Source organism: Scomber scombrus, chromosome 22 (genome assembly GCF_963691925.1).
Source record: "Scomber scombrus chromosome 22, fScoSco1.1, whole genome shotgun sequence".
NCBI classification, from domain to species: Eukaryota; Metazoa; Chordata; class Actinopteri; order Scombriformes; family Scombridae; genus Scomber; species Scomber scombrus.
In genome coordinates, this window is record NC_084991.1 from 15,358,404 (window position 1) to 15,376,731 (window position 18,328).

The 18,328-nt window shown below is 37.4% G+C and overlaps 2 protein-coding genes across 2 annotated transcripts; both read right to left on the minus strand.

Moving 5' to 3' along the window:
* Nucleotides 1–3,385: 3,385 nt before the first annotated feature.
* LOC134004705 (transcription factor Spi-C-like) lies at nucleotides 3,386–4,809 on the minus strand. The gene is made up of 5 exons (XM_062444071.1): nucleotides 4,752–4,809; nucleotides 4,436–4,523; nucleotides 4,154–4,275; nucleotides 3,955–4,057; nucleotides 3,386–3,870 (listed from the first exon to the last, which is right to left on the minus strand). The coding sequence occupies exons 1-5, from the start codon at nucleotides 4,788–4,790 to the stop codon at nucleotides 3,386–3,388; spliced, it is 837 nt and encodes a 278-aa protein (XP_062300055.1). The 5' UTR covers nucleotides 4,791–4,809.
* A 7,651-nt stretch (nucleotides 4,810–12,460) lies between these two features.
* On the minus strand, nucleotides 12,461–18,145 carry si:ch211-214j24.14 (uncharacterized protein LOC559160 homolog). The gene is made up of 2 exons (XM_062444076.1): nucleotides 17,894–18,145; nucleotides 12,461–13,710 (listed from the first exon to the last, which is right to left on the minus strand). Exon 2 carries the CDS (start codon nucleotides 13,537–13,539, stop codon nucleotides 12,766–12,768), a length of 774 nt encoding a protein of 257 aa, XP_062300060.1. The 5' UTR covers nucleotides 13,540–13,710; nucleotides 17,894–18,145; the 3' UTR covers nucleotides 12,461–12,765.
* Nucleotides 18,146–18,328: the final 183 nt, after the last annotated feature.

The following is an 18,328-nucleotide window of genomic DNA, read 5'->3' on the forward strand; positions in this document are numbered from 1 at the left end:
TGTCCTAAAGTGTACTGCACTTTTTGAGTGGGGTATTTGGGAGGCCTGGTATATAAAGGGCAATTATTTCTATTGTACAATGAAGTCACCTATTCACTTCAACCTGTTAATCATTATTTAATTAGAAAATCGATGTGCTGAAGAGCCAAAAAGAAATGGCAAACTGGTAAACAACCTGTGTTTATTTTTTCTTATCTTTCTTGTGTTTTTTTAATTATGTGCTCTTGGTTGTTTCATGTTTTAAGTGGCTTAAGTGGTTTAATGTAAGGTATAACTAACTACTATCCTTTGAGATTACGAAACAACATAACAGATCTATTTATCTATGGATTATGTTTTGGGGTTTTTTAAAACTCAAATGATGTCACAAACTGTAACAGTGAAAAAAACAGTCTTTATTATTTATACAACAAACTCATTTTATCCAAATATAAAGATTTATGTTGTGTTTTATTGTCACTGCAGTTTGTTACACCAATAACATGGAAAAATGAGAGGTTATAAGTTTTCCACGCATTAAAAAACAGGAAAGAAGAGCATAATTTAGTCTAATATGAGCTACACAAAATCTACATTTACATTAGAAACCTCTTCGATGACACTTCTGCAGTGACATCAGGGTGTTTGGGCTGAACTGGTAGGTGAGCTTCTTCTTCACTTTGAAAATTTCTCCAGACCGAGAGTAGTTCCTGAGGGCCCGAGACATCTTCTGGTAAGTCATCGGCCTCTTGTTGCCCTTCCTCTGTCCCCAGAGGGCTGCTAACTGGTCCTTGTTCCTTGAAGAAAATCGGAAAACGCCGGTGGTTGCTGGGACCCAGGACACACAGTGGGCCATGGCCGGGTCCTCCAACATCTCAAACAGAAAGTGAAATAGGCGCAACTTTCTACCTGCAACAAGAGAGGAAACAGTAAGTGGCTTGTGCTGTGACAGGTAACCTTACAGGGATCTAAAAGAGGATTAAAGGGAATATTAACTGGCAACTGTGCCACACTTAAACAGTCAGTAATGGTTACAGTTAATCATTTCCTCAAATACAGATATTCCCAGAAAATCTCGTCACTGATGGGTTGCCAATAAGTAGGGAGGGTAGAGCTGTAAACACTGAGGTTATCTGATAGATATGTAAAAACTGCTTCTGAGCTAAGCCATGCACAGCTCCATTGTTTTTAACAGTAAAGGGAACATCTCTTATTTGCTCTCTTGGTTTTGTTTCCCTCAGGCTATTAACAAGCAGGGCAATAACAGTATCTAGTGACCAGAAAAAGGAGAACTCACCACTCCCTGTTGCTGTGGACTGGTGTTTGGTTGATTTTGTTGTTGATACAAAGTTTGGCAGTGACTGACGCCCAGACAGTGTGGCTGTGTTTTGGCTGAGAGCTGGTGGGGCTTCATGTGCCAGGAAAGGCTGAAGTGCAGGTTTGATGCTCTTTTTGAAGTCAATGAAAGTGTATTAACAGCAGAACGTCAGATTGGAGAACAACGAACGTAACACCTGAAATTTTTGGTTACATGTGTATTTTTTTCTACATGTGTGACTGAAGTGGAGAAAAAAATGACTAAAACAAACATTTGAATGCTTACAGGTGGTTCATAGGACACCCAGCGCTGCTCACATGATGCTCCATCCACAGGCACACCTGCATTCAAGTACACCTTGTCAACTGAAAAATAAAAAGTTGCTCAAAGATTACATTTAAATTAAGCCATATGAAGCAAAATTGGAATTGGAAAATGTTTCAGTCTTTCCACTTACCATTTTCTCCACTATTTTGTCTGTAATACTCCTCTAAGAATTCCAAGATCACCTCCAAATCAGATTGCGTCTCCTTGGAAGATAAAGCGTTACAAATTAGCATTCAGTTTTTAATTGATCAATTTGTTTAGGTAATTCTGATGCCATCATTGCAGTAAGTATTCTCTTTACCATCACTAAGGAGGTTGTTTCAAATGCAGCAAAGTCCTTGGAGTTTGAATTTCACTAAACTGAGTTGGAGACAAAATGCACAGAGACGTTGAAGTACCCAGACTCTTCTTATACCAACCCACCACAGGAGCGGGGTTTCTGCAATACACCAGACGTCTCCTACCACTACGTTCACAGGAACAATGACCACCATCCCACAAAGCCCAACACCAGTACCAGTCAACCCATCAACAAAGCACCCTAGCACTGACCACATCCTCCCCCGCTGAGCAAGATAAGAACCTGGCCTGGAGGCAGCCTCTGCACAATGCTTTCTTTTCAGGAAAAACACACTTGCTGCCATATTTTTCCTCACAGGATGTGTCTTAATTTCATATTTAACAGTGTGCCTGTTGTAATATTTCACTGCAATGTGGAGACAATGCCAGATGTTTAATTTGTACGCAGTCTTTTACATATTCTTGTCCAACAATGTGTTTTCGTTTTGGGACAAATAATGAGAGTGAGGCTTTCTTTTTTTATCAAATCATTAAAATACAAGTAATAGTATTCAGTATTAAGGTTTATTTATTGCTTATATTCAAAAGAGTCCAACAAAATTGAAAAAACGAATAAAAATAATAATAATGAATAAAATTGAATGAAAACAATTAAAAATGAATAAAAATGAATTATGTCGTGGAAAACCAACATTTATCGAAACACAATAAATTAAATATACACTTATCAAGAAAATAATCAATATTCACAATCAATATTCACATTTTATTACACAGAACATGCTTATTACTGGTTGCTTGTTGTTAAAACAGGAGCTAAAGAAAATACTAAATGTTACTTTTATTGTAAAATGTAATCACTACTATCTCTTACACAACTTCATACAAACCAAAGAGCCAAGAAAAGCTATATACACTGTAAATTAAACATTTTTAAACATCCTATATTTGAACATTTTGAGTCAAACCATAAGCAATGCAGTTATTTCATTGAATTAAATTATCTATATTAGAGAATATATAAGATACAACTGAACTGAAAAAATATTTTTACTGAGATATTTTTACTGCTCAAAATAAACACCTGCATTACTATAAGCAAACATTTTCCTTCTCATGAGCTCTTCTACAGAAGAACTAAACCGGATCTGTAATGTGTGTAATGTAGTTGTGTGTGTTGCTAATTAAAGTGAACAGGGTTTTTTTGTTTGTTTTGTTCTAGTCTTTTACATGTAGTTTTGTAGTTTCAAAGTATTTACAATTAATTTAAAGTAATAAAAAAGCAAAAATACATAACTTTTGACTTCCTGTGTAAAATCCAATAATAGTCCGACTTTGACATGTTAAAAAAAATGCATTGAATGAATATGAACCCAGAAAGTTTGACAGTAAAAAAAAAAGTCTTTGGAAACCTTTTCAGACTTTAAGGTTTTTTTTAGTGATCCCTCAAACTCTCTCAGTTCAGAGCTTGGCTGTGCTGTGTGAAGTGAAGCTGGCAGCCAGGTCATAATCTTCCTGCAGCTGGTAGTGTCCGTACCAGCTGTGCCAGTCTGGCTCTGCAGAGCTGCAGTAGCTCTGTTCGGCCGGGTTTTGCTGCTGCTGGGTGCGAACCTCCTCCAGTGCAGGGTGGCAGGGCAGGTGCACGTGCTCCTGTACAGAGCCGAGTCTACGCAGGATGTCTGGGTTGAACTGGTAGGTGAGTTTGCGGCGCACCTTCATGATCTCCCCAGTGCGGCTGTAGTTTCGCAGGGCCCTTGCCATCTTCTGATAGGTCATGGTCTTGCGGTTGCCTTTGCGTTGGCCCCAGCACTCTGCCAGCTTCTCTTTGTTCTTGGAGATGAAGTGGAAGATGCCGCTTCCACTGTCCGTCCACTGGATTGAGTCGACCATGCATGGGTCATTCAGAGCTTCATGGAGGTATTCATAAAGTCTGAGCTTCTTGCGACCTGAAATGATTAATTTATCCCCATGTTAGTGGTGAAAGTTCTGAATCCACATGTAAAATGAAGTGAAATTCTGAACATGCCTACCTTTACTATTCCTCGGTGGTGGCAAGATGGAGTAGAAATGAGGGGATTCAGTTTGTGAATGACCCAAGGCGGTATCAGGGATTACCTGAGGCCAGGACTGCTGCTGTAATACAGATATTTATCTTCAGCTCTTCATGTATCTATATCTTTATTAGTTTGTTAGACACACAAATACAGATGTTTATTTTGTACTACTTACAGCTGTGTCATTCCAGTCATACATGGGAGGTGGGCCATCAGAAGGGTGTGTGACCAGGCAGCAGGAGATCTGACACTGCAGAGATGGCTGCTGAGGACCCAGAGTCTCATAGTATGCATACTCTGAAATGAAAAAAGTTTTAAAAAAATTAAGACAATAACACATGATATGTCAAAATACAATCACATAATCACTCAAAATGTCTTTACTTTGGTAAAAAAATAAATAAATTTAAAAAAAAAAGGAAGAAAACTTTTAATTTTAATGACAAAATTGCTGTACCTGTTTCATAATATGAATTATTTGAATGCTGTTGAATTACGTCAATTGCATCCTGGAAATGTTGATTGATGTCGTTGTCCAAGGAGCTCTAGAATAGGAAGATGCAGAGACAAAAACCTTCATTTCACACTTTATAATCTGTAACATAATGCAAGTAAATAACACAATAATAATAATAATAATAATACAATTAAAGTCAGGCTTAAATAAATATGAAAAATCAGGAGCATGACACTATTAAATTATAAGGATACTCAAAATCTATCCATATTTTTAAATTAAATTGAAAATCAAAGGCAGCATCCTCACAACTCACCATCTTGTATGACTGAGTGCTGCGCTCAGTTGAGGCCATTTCTGTCCTAATAGGGAAACGATGCTGCACTTGTGCAGGTTGTACACTATGTGGACAGGTATATATATGTCTTGCAGACCTCCAATACCTGTTCACTCTTCACCCACATGAATATGCTAGAGGCTGGTCAATTTAAATGTGTTAACGTCACAATGTAATGCAGCAGCACACTTCTCTTTTTTGAAAGCATAGATCAGATCTCTCATAGTAGAGATCACAATCTACAAACAACAAAAAACCTTTATTGCACAGGAACCAGGAAATCACCAATTCTCAGTGACCTGAGAATTTGCATACAGAGAGATAGGTGATATGTGCCTAACATAAATATCTATAATCAATGCTCTTCAGTAATACACTTGTCCTGTAGAGTTTTGGGAAATTTCCCCCTGTTGTCTTTTGTTTTCTGGTCGTGTAGAAAAGTGATGAACAATTGGATAAAAAATAATGGCCACAGTAATCAAAAGGATTCGATTATTTGTCATTGGTGATAGAAATGTTTATTTTGCTATATATTCATCTAGAGATAATAGCCAAATTATCTCATTATACCATTGTTTCCAAAATCATCCTTATTTTCTGTTTTATTTGGAATATTAAAAAGTTATCATTGCATATTTCCCTCTTGAAATCTAACTTTTAAATGTTAAAAGACAAAAAAACAAAACAGAAACACTGCACAGATTTGCAAAACTAAATACTTTGTTCCTCTTCTTCGCTCTCTTTTTTTTTTTTTTACAGCACTTTTTTATCAGTCATGATCATTAAAGTGATACGAAGCGAGGACATTTGTTGGCATTTACGCTTCTTTATATCACTTAACTTTTATGAAAAGTTTATTGTGCAGTCATTAAAAGTTGCTGCAGAAGCCAAATGAGCTTCTGCCGCATTAAATCCTCATTAAATGATCACATCTCGTAAAGCAAGCTCAATATGCTTTAAGCCACAGGTGTGTGAGGCCTCATTGTGGAGCTGCAGGTAAATTGAAATAAGGGTGGTGGCTACTTTAATGTCTACTTGACCAGAATATCATAAACACAGCTTCAGATGGTTATGATTGTAAAGGTTAATGGTTAATATTGTGGTAATCACTTTTCAACTCAACCTGCGCCTTTACTCCACAAAGCCAACCCCCTCTTCAAATAAACACCAGCTTTTTGAGAAGTTCATTTATCTCAGGTGTTCAGTTTTAAATATCAACTGACTTGGTCCTGAAGTTCCCCTTTCAGCCCAGTTAAGTGTGGTAGCAGTCAGGCCTGAACGCTGAGCTGGAAACATCATGGAAACAAAGAAATGGAGATTCACAGATTATACTCGAGCCAAAGATAAATGATTAGGTAACTGGTTCGGTCAGTTTAATGCTTCTTGATGTGATGAGATTTGGGTCTTTTTCTCATTAAAATATTGTATTGTTTAGAAATCAGTTAAGAAAAACCCCATGTCAAAGTAAATTAACACATTGTGTGCATGTGAGTGTGTGTGGGTCTGTAGGAGGGGGAGGAATGAGTGTTTGTGTGTGCAAGCATGCAAATGTTTGTGAGTGTGCGGCGCAGGAGTCTGTGTGTTTGTGTGTGTTTCCTGCCAGTGCAACCCGCTGATAAAAAGAACCACAAACCTCGTCCTTTCTCCCACTCCCTTTTTCCCCTCTTTCCATTCAGGGTGAAGTTTCTGTCAAATAAAGTCCATAAATTAAAGACCACAACCTGTCAGGTTGCAGGCGAAGCCTGACAGCTGTGTGCTGGTGTTGGTGCTATGTGGGATGCAGAGTTTTTGTCTCTCATGCTCCATTGAGGTTGGTCTTTTGGGTCTTAAAAAGGTTGTTTTTAATTATTTTACATGGTCTCGACTCACTTGTGAGTCACTTTGGATAAAAAGCATCTGCCAAATGACAAAAATGTAAAATATAAAGTGTTGTTTATTAATCATAATCATGAATAAACTCTATATTGCTGGTTGATCTAAAGGGATCACTTACATCAATCATTTGCAACAGGGAAGTAATGTGAGATGCTTTTTTTCACTGTTGTTGTACTACCTGTTGAGCTCAAAATACTTTGGTCAGATACAATATACAGTTTATTCGATTACTTCCATCTCTGATTTTTAGCTGTTCATTTGCAGAGCTCAAAAGTCACCACTTTGGTCCAGCCTGAAATATCTGAACAGCTATTAGATGGATTTCCATGAAGACTAAAAAACTGTTTATTTCCAAAATCTGTGGCACCATTGAACTCAGTCGTCTGAGACTAAGACCGATATGCTGCAACATGCAATATTTATTTACTTACTTTGTTTATATGTATTTATGTACTACTTTATTTACTATTTACATGTCACTTATATCTGTACACTGCACATTTACTGTATTTGTGCTACTTATGCTGTTGTACCTTGTTAGTTGTATTCTTATTTTTGTTGTGTTATGATTAATTGCTTGTGTACTTTTAATCATTGATATTTTCTATATTTATTATTTCTTATTTATTCTTTCTAAGAATGTATGAAGTAAAATATGTGTAAAGTTTTCAATACAAAGCACCATTTGAGATTGATACAATTGTAATTGCATTCATGGTCTCTAGAGGATTATGAGCAGTGTAAATTTGCATTGCTATAGACTCTCAGTCTAGTTTTGTGGTCTGATATCTGAGTTCACACTGTTTTGTTCTGCTCTTTAAATATGAAAATGATACCCTAAAAACTACCACATGAATCTGTGGTCCTGACTGTATTGGTGCCAGATAATCAGGCACCAACACATCAGGCACATCAGGCACCTTATCAGTTCAGGAGGATTAGATGCAATTACTACATAGAACAAAAGTTTGTCTTTAGAGCAGCAACAGCATCATTTTCAAGTGGTAAGTCACTATATAAACGCAGTATTATCTCTAGGGAAACAGGTAAATCTTGTTGAATCTATCATTCATCCTCCCTATTACTGCTAATGCACACAGCTTTAAAATTCATCAAAGTTTCAGCCCATAACATGAAAAAATGTCAGATTGTAAATGTTCCTCTAATCATTTTCCTTCTTATGCATAGTCACTCTTTGTAGTTGTTAAATGTGTTTAAATAAATTATATCCAGTAGATTACTTTGGTTATTCATTCACAGTATTTATCTTGAAAATGTACATTGCTGATATTTAGTTGTTTTTTTAACAGGTTTTTTTTACATTGTTTGGATGCGTTGTTAGGAACATTTTGTTTGTTTGTTTCTGTTTCTCTTTCAGCAAATGATAAAAATGATGTTATGGTATTCAAAACTTTATTTTTTAAAAAAGAAGAAGAAAATGAAAATACTGTCACAAAACACAAAAACAACTCAGTCAACACAAAGAAAAAGAAAAAAGACGTCAGCATAGTGCATCAGATTAGTGTTAGGGTTAGGGTTTTGTTTGTTAAGTTTTGAGTTCACCCCTGTAATTATTTAGTGAAGAATTATAAAAACAAAGTTAACAAAATATTTTAGGCAGTCCACATTCTCTGTCATTTAAAGTAATATGTACGTTTAAATTCAAATAAACTTGAGTGATGCATTAGTTACATTAAACTATAATTTCCTTTTATATCGAACATTTACTGATACAGTATTTTCTGTAAATGATAATGTTGTCAGTAAATCTATGTTTACTATGTGGTTAGGTGTGTAATGGTGTGTGTGTGTGTGTGGGGGGGGGGGTATTAGGGTTAAGTATTAGCTGGGAACTGTGGAGGAAAAATAGACAGAGACAGAGAGATTTTCATGTTTATCTGTGAAGGTGCTACAGGCATGCTGCAGCTTTATCTCTCCAAACAAAGAAGCACTTTCCTTCCCCTTCTCAATTCAATAGCTGCGTGCATGTTGGAACCAATGCAGGAACGGCAGGCTAACCGCAGCACAGTCAGCCCCATTGTTCTTCCTGATTTACTGGCACTCGACGAAAAGCAAGAAGTGTAAAAGCCACAGTTTTATAATGAATTTATCAGGTGTGACCGCAAAGTCATAATCTTTATCTGTGGTATCATATTTGTGTTACAGGTGAGAGCATCAGAAAAAGAACTGACACATATAATTGACTTATAGTTAAGAAAAATTGAACTATCATTTACTGAGCCTTTACAGTATAGCTTAACAAAACCCCTTTATTCTTTTTGAGGAGGGACAGATAACTTTTTCTTTTTAAAAAAAAATAATTTTGTCTTCCTTATTTATAAAATGGACAAGGAAGCTGCACAGTGTAAATAAAATATGAATGGTGAAGGCTACATGATGGATGTAACAAGCACAAGTGGTTTTATTTATTCATTTATTTTTTTAAATGAGATCTGATTCAAATATCTATCTTCAATGCCACTGATACTCTGTTGATGTTTGTTTCATAGTTTGTTAAATGACTGTAATGTTCCCAACTGACCAGCAGTAGGCAGGACAGAGCAGTAAATCACACATATATACACACACATAACTTCCAAACCCTAACCCTAAAGAGAACAGTCAGCCCACTTTTACTATAAACCACTGAAGACACAAAACTTGCTGTTAGTTAGTCCTGCACAAGGAGCATTTACTTTGTTTTAACCTTTTTTCAATTTTACTTTGCTGTGAAGATTGAAAGCATTTTTGTTTTTGTTTTTCTCTGCTGCCCACATAGAGGTCAAAGGTCAGGGCTCATACCTCTGCAGTTCGAAGGGATTTCATGTGTTGCTCAAGCCCAAATAAGCAGTATTTAGTAATCAGTGGCTCCGTACATCTAGAGTTGTCAAAAGATAAATTTTAGGGGTTGTGAGATGATGATGGCAGGATAAGAATTAAGAAGAAGCTCTGCTAAGCAAAAAAAGCATTTTTTTCTAACTTTGTGTTTATTCTTTGCTTTTTTTTTTTACTGTAAAACAAATTAATCTTAATTCAGACCTCTAAAATAGTGTCACATGAAACATTTTGAGACAACATTTTGAATGTTAAAACTGCTGGCAATTTATGGACATATGCAACCTTTTTTCTTATTTTTGGACTGACTGACTTTACGATGTGACTTAATATGGGCTACTGGATGCCTTAATTTCCTTCTGGATTAATAAAGTATCTATCTATCTATCTATCTATCTATCTATCTATCTATCTATCTATCTATCTATCTATCTATCTATCTATCTATCTATCTATCTATCTATCTATCTATCTGTATATCTATCTATCTATCTATCTATCTATCTATCTATCTATCTATCTATCTATCTATCTATCTATCTATCTATCTATCTATCTATCTATCTATCTATCTATCTATGAATACTGTAGCCTCAAAATGGCTATAATCATCATTTTTATTTTAATAGCGTACCACATGAGTAAGTGTGTAGTGACAAATCCACACCAACATAGCTTGATGTAAATTTTATGTAACCAAAACAAATATTTTTTTTAATTTTTAATTCTGGACCACAGTTAAAAAGAAATGCTCAAAAGCCGAATATCATTATCTACCCAGCACCAAGCTGCACACATAAGTTAAAAAAAAAAAAAAACAGAGCTAAAAGGAGAGGTAATTTGGGGTTTTTGCTCACTAGGTGGACACAAACCTGACTCCAAATTAATGCTAGTGCTACTCTGTATCTACTGCATCTCATGTTAAAGTGGGCAAACAAGTTTTCCTGAAAATCCGAAAGATCTAGTCAAAATAAATTATGAACGAAAAATAGAGAAAATAGAAAAAGTATTGCAACCGTGGAGAGGAAATATTTTGTCCCTACAAGGAAGAGTAATATTAATTAATACGTTGGTAATTCCCCAGTTTATTTATTTGATCATGACACTTCCCTCTCCGGAAGCATCCTTGTTTAAATTTATTGAACAAAAAATGTTTAAATTCCTTTGGAACAATAAGCCTGACAAGATTAAAAGACAGTATGTATATAACTCCTATGAAAATGGTGGATTAAATTTGAAGAACATTGTAGCCATGGATCTAGCCTTGAAAGCATCTTGGGTTAACAAAATCTACCACAATACTCATTGGAGAATAAGCCGAACGTTAGCTACAGTATACACGTTTTTTGAGTGTAAATTGTTTCCTTTTTTTCAGTTGATGCCGCAACATGTGGACTGGCTACTAAAAGAACCACTGGGTAACCTTTCGCCATTTTTTAAAGATGCAGTCAAATCTTGGTTAAGTTTCCAGTACTATCCCCCAAATTCATTAAACGAGATCCAGTATCAAATAATATGGATGAATTCTTCATTGTTAATTAATGGAAAACCTTTCTTATGGAAGCATTTCCAGAGTAAAGGAATTATTTTTATAAATGATCTTCTTGATAATGCAGGTAACTTTCTTTCATATGAACAGTTTAATAAAAAATATGGACAATTATGTGACAGTTATAATTTTAATCAACTGCTTTCTACAGTGCCATTAAATTGGAGGAGGAAATTAAAAAATTCTAGTAACAATCAGCAGGTTAGTGCCCCAGTTCAAAAATCTCTTAAATGGTTAACAAAAATTAAGATAAATAAAATGATGTATAATTTTTTCTTATTTAGCAGATGTCTGTCTCTTTTTCCACACGCAGCCTGCTCCTTTTGGGAAGATGAGTTTAACACTTTGATTCCCTGGAAAGATTATTTTAGGTCCATTTATACAAGAACAATTGATTCATATTCTAGAATTTTTCAAATTAAGATTTTGTATAGAATTACCGCCACAAATAAACAATTAAATATTTTTAATATTAACCACTCTCCATTATGTAAATTTTGCAATGAAGAAGTGGAGGATCAGTTACACTTATTTTTTTTGTAAATAATATTATTATATTATTTTTATGTAGTCAGATTTTGGTTAGACATTCAAAAGTGGCTAAGACCCAAAAATATTCACTTCGAATTTACACCATTAAATATTTTGTTGGGAGTACTGGAGATAAACTGCCCACAGATTGTGAACACCATCATCCTTTTGGGGAAAATATTTATTTTTTTTCTTTTGGAAAAAATTATCGCATCCAATCAAGACAAGATAGAAATGCATAACAAAAAATGGGAAAAACTTACTTTTGAATGAAGGTATACTAAGTAGTTACTGTTGATATAATTTTAGTATTTTCACATCCTTTTTTTGTTGTTGTTGTTGTTGTTGTTGTAGTGTTTTGTGTGTTTGTCTTCTGTCTGTTTGTGTATTGGTCAGTGTATTGTCGGTTTATACATTGTATATGCCTGTTCCCATTAAAAAAAAAAAAAAAAAAAAAAAAAACAAGTTCTAACAAGTTTACCATGTCAACTTTAAAGGTAATACGTTAGTGTTGTGTGTGTGTCCACAGTTTGTTTCTGCTGCCCCCAAGTGGCCAAAAACAAGTTATTGCAGGTTTAAAGGCTCAGCCAAAAAGGTTGGGAACCACTGATAGCTAACACATTTTTAGGCCACTCACTCTACTTTCCTGCTGTCCATTTCTTATATTCAGAACGCAGTATTAAGTGGAAAAAACAGCATTTGGCTGGTCAATATTCTAAAAATGTCATCCACAAAGACAACTACTAAAGGATATCTATGGGCTGAACAATCTGGTAGAAGCTTTTTGGTAGTTGTAAGTAACATGGAAGCTAGAAGAGGAACTGGTGTCTAATTTTGTCCATAGTTTTCTGGTGAAGTAATGAGAGACGCAATCACACAAAGAAACATCAAACAAACATTTCAAGTTTCAGGATTCTTTAAAATTGTACCATACACGATTTTATACTGCTGGTTTACATTTTATTTGGCTACATTTCTTTCAACAGATCTACTGACAACAGAAAAACAAAGGCCATGAGCTCTGCTGTGAGCTGAGGTAGCACAAATCAAATCAGAAAAAATCTAATCAATGTGTCTCGTAACTACAACACAAAGAGTGTGAGACAGAAAAATCCAAAATTCGAGAGAGAAGTGGAATATTTCATTTGGAATAGATTTACAAACTGAAAAGACCTGTGTTAGAAGGGTTTAAAGAGAGGTTTTCTACTTTTTGCAGTAGGCCACAGCACCATATGCCACTACTCCTACAACAGCGACTAAAGCAGCGCCTCCGCAAAGCATCACTGGCAGCCCAGTGGAGCTCTTAGGTTTGGTAGTCTTGGGATTAGCGGGCTGTGGCTCCAGCTTCTCTGGTTCTGCCTGTGAGGCTTTGACAGAATGTTCCTCCACGTCCGAGAGGGGAATCTGTGAGAATTTTAGTTGCTCGAGAGTTTCACTCTCAACTAGAGGCTCCACTTCAATCGGTGCGAGAATAGAAGGAGGGTGGAGCCCCTGAGTAGAATAAAGCTCCTCTGCTTCAGAGGTTGTTGTTGAAGGAACCGGGGTGGAAGTAGCGGAGGGGGGATCGAACCTGACGATAGGCAGAGGAGGCAAGGCCATCGGGGGAACCACATGCATGAACTCTGCAGGCTCCTTCTCCTCATCAGTCTCCTCTGCTGACATAAGGATCTCCTCAGTTTCTGCGGCCTGGAGGTCCTGATCCTCCTCCCTGAGCTCAACCAGCTCCTTCTCCCCACCCAACACGCTCAACACACTTGTCTGCAGCTCCTCGTCCTCTTCTTCTTCTTCCTCTGTCCTCCTTCTCCTCTCCTCCTCTCCAGCCTCAGCTGCTTCCCTCTCTGCCTCCTCGAGCATCTCGGCCTCCTCTCGCTCCAAGTGGACCATGTCAGAGTTAGAGTCGTGGTTCTCCTCTCCAGCCAGAACTGCCCCGTCATTGCTGTCGAGGCTCTTGGTGTCCTCGGGGTCCGCGTCGCCCATCGTGGACCAGGACTCTGCCAGCAGGCTCTCGCTCTGCCAGGGTCCAAGGCTCTCTGCCTGGGTCAGAGGCAGAGCAGCCGGGCTGGGACTGAGCGAACTAGCCTCCCCGCCTCCTCCATCCCCCCTGCTGGGCTCGACTGGGGCCTTTCCCTCCAGAATGAAGGTTGGCTGCTGTCGAGACAAAAAAGATTTACTTCAGAGGTGAGACAAAGTCACAAGCAAGTGTCAAGTCGTGGCTATGAAGTCCTGAGTCAAGTCATAAGTCTTAAACTTTGTGTTTCCAGTCCAAAGTAAGTCATTATGGAATTAGGACTAGTTGCCACTAGTCCTAATGTTAGGAAAGTTTACTGTTATCCATCATTGGCAGAAAGCTGACACATTATCTATTAATAGTTTAGTTAATTTTGAAACATAACAATGCATCTAATGTAACATGTTTTGTCATCCTTTGTTTTTTGCCAATCACAATCTGAATCTAAATAATAATATGAATGTGATAATCCAATATAACTTTTGTTTGCTGGTAGGTATCGGTGCTCGAATGATGTATTTAGCTGCTTTGGACTGATTCAAAATATATCCACTGTTAGGAAAATGTTGAGTTAGCATCAATGCACAATTATTTAAAACTTAATTTCTTAATATTTGGCCTTGGAGGGGATATGCCTATACAGAACTCATATTCCCAGAAAAACACTTAAGTCCTGGTGAAATCACATCATCATTGTAAAAAGAATAATTTAACATTTTGGGAAATATCATTCAGGGTAAAGAATCAATATCCTTCTGATATGGAGGCTCAAATGTGACACAGGAAATAAATAACTAATTATGTCCTTTGTCACTTTATAGCCCCCGTACTCTCATACCACCTTTGGACAAAGCTTGGCTCTGACCAAATGTAACAAAATACATAGCAGCACCTCTAAAGTTCACTGGAGATGGATGATGACGTCAAGTCATGAAAGAAATAACCCCTGCAAATCATTGACGTGCCATTTTTACACTTCAGTTTTTATACAGATTTTATAAAAAGAGGTATAACATGTTAATTAGTGATCATTAGAGGAGCTGTAATGTTGATCTTGTCACGGTTGGACAGAGGCGGCCTTTCTGTTTCCAGTCTTTTTGCTAAGCTAAACTAACTAACTGGCTATAGTTTCCATATTTAACAGACAGACATAAAAGTGGTATTGATCTTCTCAATTAACTTGCCACCATTAAGTAAATAACTGCATTTCCCAAAATGTCAAACTATTTCTTAATTAAATCACAAATACTTTTAAAGCCACTATGAGTAGAACTTGAAAATGTCCAACTTCGGCGCTCCTAGTTAGTGGCACCAAAAAAAGACAACTTTGCAACTTCGAGATAAATGGGTTGAAGCAACACATAAATGTTCCAACTTTCACAGGGATTATAAGATTTGTCATAAAAACGTCAGATTATCAGAACAATATAATACACTTTAATAAAACAATGATGTGTAACATGGCCTCTGATAGGCTGCTGTCAACTATTTTTTACGGGTGTTAGTGACGTCAGCGAGGCTGTGATTGGAAAAAGTTGCTCACTTGCTGCTCTCTGTTGCAGCGGCTGTGACTATATATAGCCACGACCTGCATATCTTACTATGTTTAGTCACTATATACATCTCCATCTGTCACCCAAGAGTGGAAGCTATTTCAGTGATTTCACATGACGTGTGAATCGAGCGAGAGTCTGAAAATATCATGGAAGTGGCATATTTTTCCCTATATGTGAAAAACTAAAATTCCAGTAGTCCATCTCTCTTTAATGTCAATAGTCCATAATCCTCATTTCTGAATTAACAATTTCTCAGGACTGTATACATGGCTGCTTGTATAAATTCAACTCAAACGTGCCTCTAGGTCTGAAGGTGACCCACTTCACCCCTTGTGCCACGTCTCAGCTGTGCCTGTAGAAAGTATTTACCACACTGCCAGCCCCAGAATAGATATTCTCTTCACTGTCTATGTTGTATCACATTTACAACATGCTGCCTGTCTGTGTTTTCTCTGGTTTCAGCACACGTCCCTTAACGAGTACAAATCCCTAAACAACTTCTTGGGGGCTTGAATATCCTTTACAAGTTGTAAATCCACAATCTAACAGGTTACGCTAATTAATGTGAGTTAAGTAAATATTGGTATAGCTGCTGGGAAATATGTTTATTTGCTTTCTTGCAGATGTTGAAGCTACAACCAAGGGGCCTTTAGCTTAGCTTAGCACAAAGACTGGAAACAGGAAGCGGGTCCAAAGATAATACCTCTGAAGCTCAGACAGTGATCCGTTATAGTTCATAAAAGCACAATTTGTATTTTTTACACTTATGTTTTTCTACCATTTAAGCTAACAATATATCACTAGCTAACATGTATTAGTCAACTGCAGGGGGTGTTGGTATAGGTGGATTCTGTTACCTGTGGACAGAACCACACTCGCTGTTTCCCCTTGTTTCCACTCTCTATGCTAAGCTAGCCTAACTAGCTGTTGATGACACCTTTCTATTAGACATGCGAGAGGTATGTTGTCTCATGTAACTCTCAGCAAGAGAGCGAATAAGTGTATTTACTAAGTGTCATACTATCCCTTTAAAGATAGAAGATCCTAACTGAACAGCTAAAATTGTGTCTGGACTCCAATCGTACATATCAGACGTTTTGAGTTTGAATTATAACATCTACACTAACTCATCCAGGTCTTTTTGTTTTTTTTTGGTTTTGTGCTTTAAAGATTTTCGACAGCGCTCCACCATCCACATTAAAACATAAAAACAATGTGAAAGTTGGTCCTGTAGTGCTTTATCTAAAATGTATTCTAAATTTTGTGGCAAAAAAAGCCAGAAACAGATTTTTATTACTTCACTATTTTACTATGCTTTGAACACATGCACTCACATGCACTCGCATTGAAAAATGTAAACACTATTTCTTTCGTGTTGCCTCACAGGGGAAAGCAAACCTCCTTCCTGCCTGTTAAGCAACAGCTTGTTACTTCATGTGCAATAAAACCTTCTCACTCCAAGACAAGCAGCTGGACAAAATCAGTAAAAAAAAAAAAGGTTTATTCAGTTTTCAATAATCATTTCCAGGATGCAGCTGTGAGAGACTGATAGAACTAACTCAACAGATCCATTAATGGAGCTAGTTTTTCTTGTTTATTATCGGTAGAGCTGCAACTATTATATACATATATAACTATACATTTCCATTGTTTTTCAATGAATCGATTATCCGTGGATTCTTAAATGTTCATCCCAAGCTCCCAGACTCTATGATTCATCTTCATAATGTCCAAAATCCAAATACAGTCAGTTTATTATCATAGTGGAATATGAAACCAGATAAAGTTCACATCTAGGATGCCGCAGGCTGTACATTTTGCCCCCCCCCCCCCCCCCCCCCCCCCCCCCCCCAAAAAAATAAAATAAAAAAACAAATCCTTAAACGACTGTTAAGTTATCAAAATAGTTGCCGATTACTGCCTCAGTTGATTAACCAATGGATTAACTGGCTAATCATTGCAGCTCTAGTTATCTGGATGTTTTGTTTACTCAAATGCTTTGGTTCATTGACGTTGTTTTGCTCCACCTATTCCAGAGTGAGCAGATGACGAAACAGACACCTCCCTGATGTCACTGACTTAATGACCAACTAAGTGCCATGTTGTCTGTCCTGGGTCGTGGCTGCTTTGCTCTCTGCCTCTGCAGACTTCAATCCCAGTGACACAGCTGCCTTAAACATTAAATTGGCTGCACAAACATTTTTAAACCCCTCACACACACACACACAGAGAGTCTCATCCTTGTTGCTGCTAACCAATCAACCCTTTCTACTGTGTGATCCTCCTTTGCTTACTGGCCTACTTGAGTAATTGGATTCAGATTTGATCCTATCCCCGTGATAAGAGACTCATGGTGAAGTAAATGATCAATAAGACTTGGGGCAGTCTTTCCTTGCTAATGTGTGATGGGTACAGTGTACGCAGAGTGATATTAGATACCTCAGCTTACAAAAGGTCAGCTTTCAATGTCACATGCAGGAAGTGTTGGAGAATCGGCTGATTAGACGTATGCTTGTTTCTGTCACTCATACAAGGTTAGATTTTGCCCTTCACTACATCAGAGTGACCCGTAATGACCTTTATACTGACATGTATACAGATAACACACCTTTAACAAAACATGGTCACACAAAGGCCACAAAATCTAATCAATTCTTCCTCCGTCTTTTTCGTCTGATTCCTGTGAAGGTTTTTTTTTTTTAGGCTTTTGCTCAAACTTTGTGTCGTGTGAATTTAAAAAAAGACAGACAGACAGCATTCTGCATACCTGGGTCCTCCTGGTGCCGGGCTAATCGAGTTGGTAGATGAGAGGCAGATGCCGTAAATCAAAGTGAGATGGGCATTCAGAGACGAGGCCACGCAACAACAGATAGGCAGACATGCATGCTGTAGCTGGCACAGGAATAACAAGATGGACAAGCTGTGCAAAAGCTGTGCTCTCTCTCTCTCTCTCTCCCTCTCCCTCTCTCTCTCTCTCTCTCTCTCTCTCTCTCTCTCTCTCTCTCTCTCTCTCTCTCTCTCTCTCTCTCTCTCTCTCTCTCTCACCCACCCCACTTTCCAAATCCATGACCTAGCAGTTGGCTGGAAAGCAGTCAGTAGTGACTTTGCTGTCCATTCAGAGTGACAAATCCCGTGAATAATGTGGGTAAACACTGAAATGTTTTCAGTCTTGAATCAGACTTTAACCTGTGTGTGTCCCTGG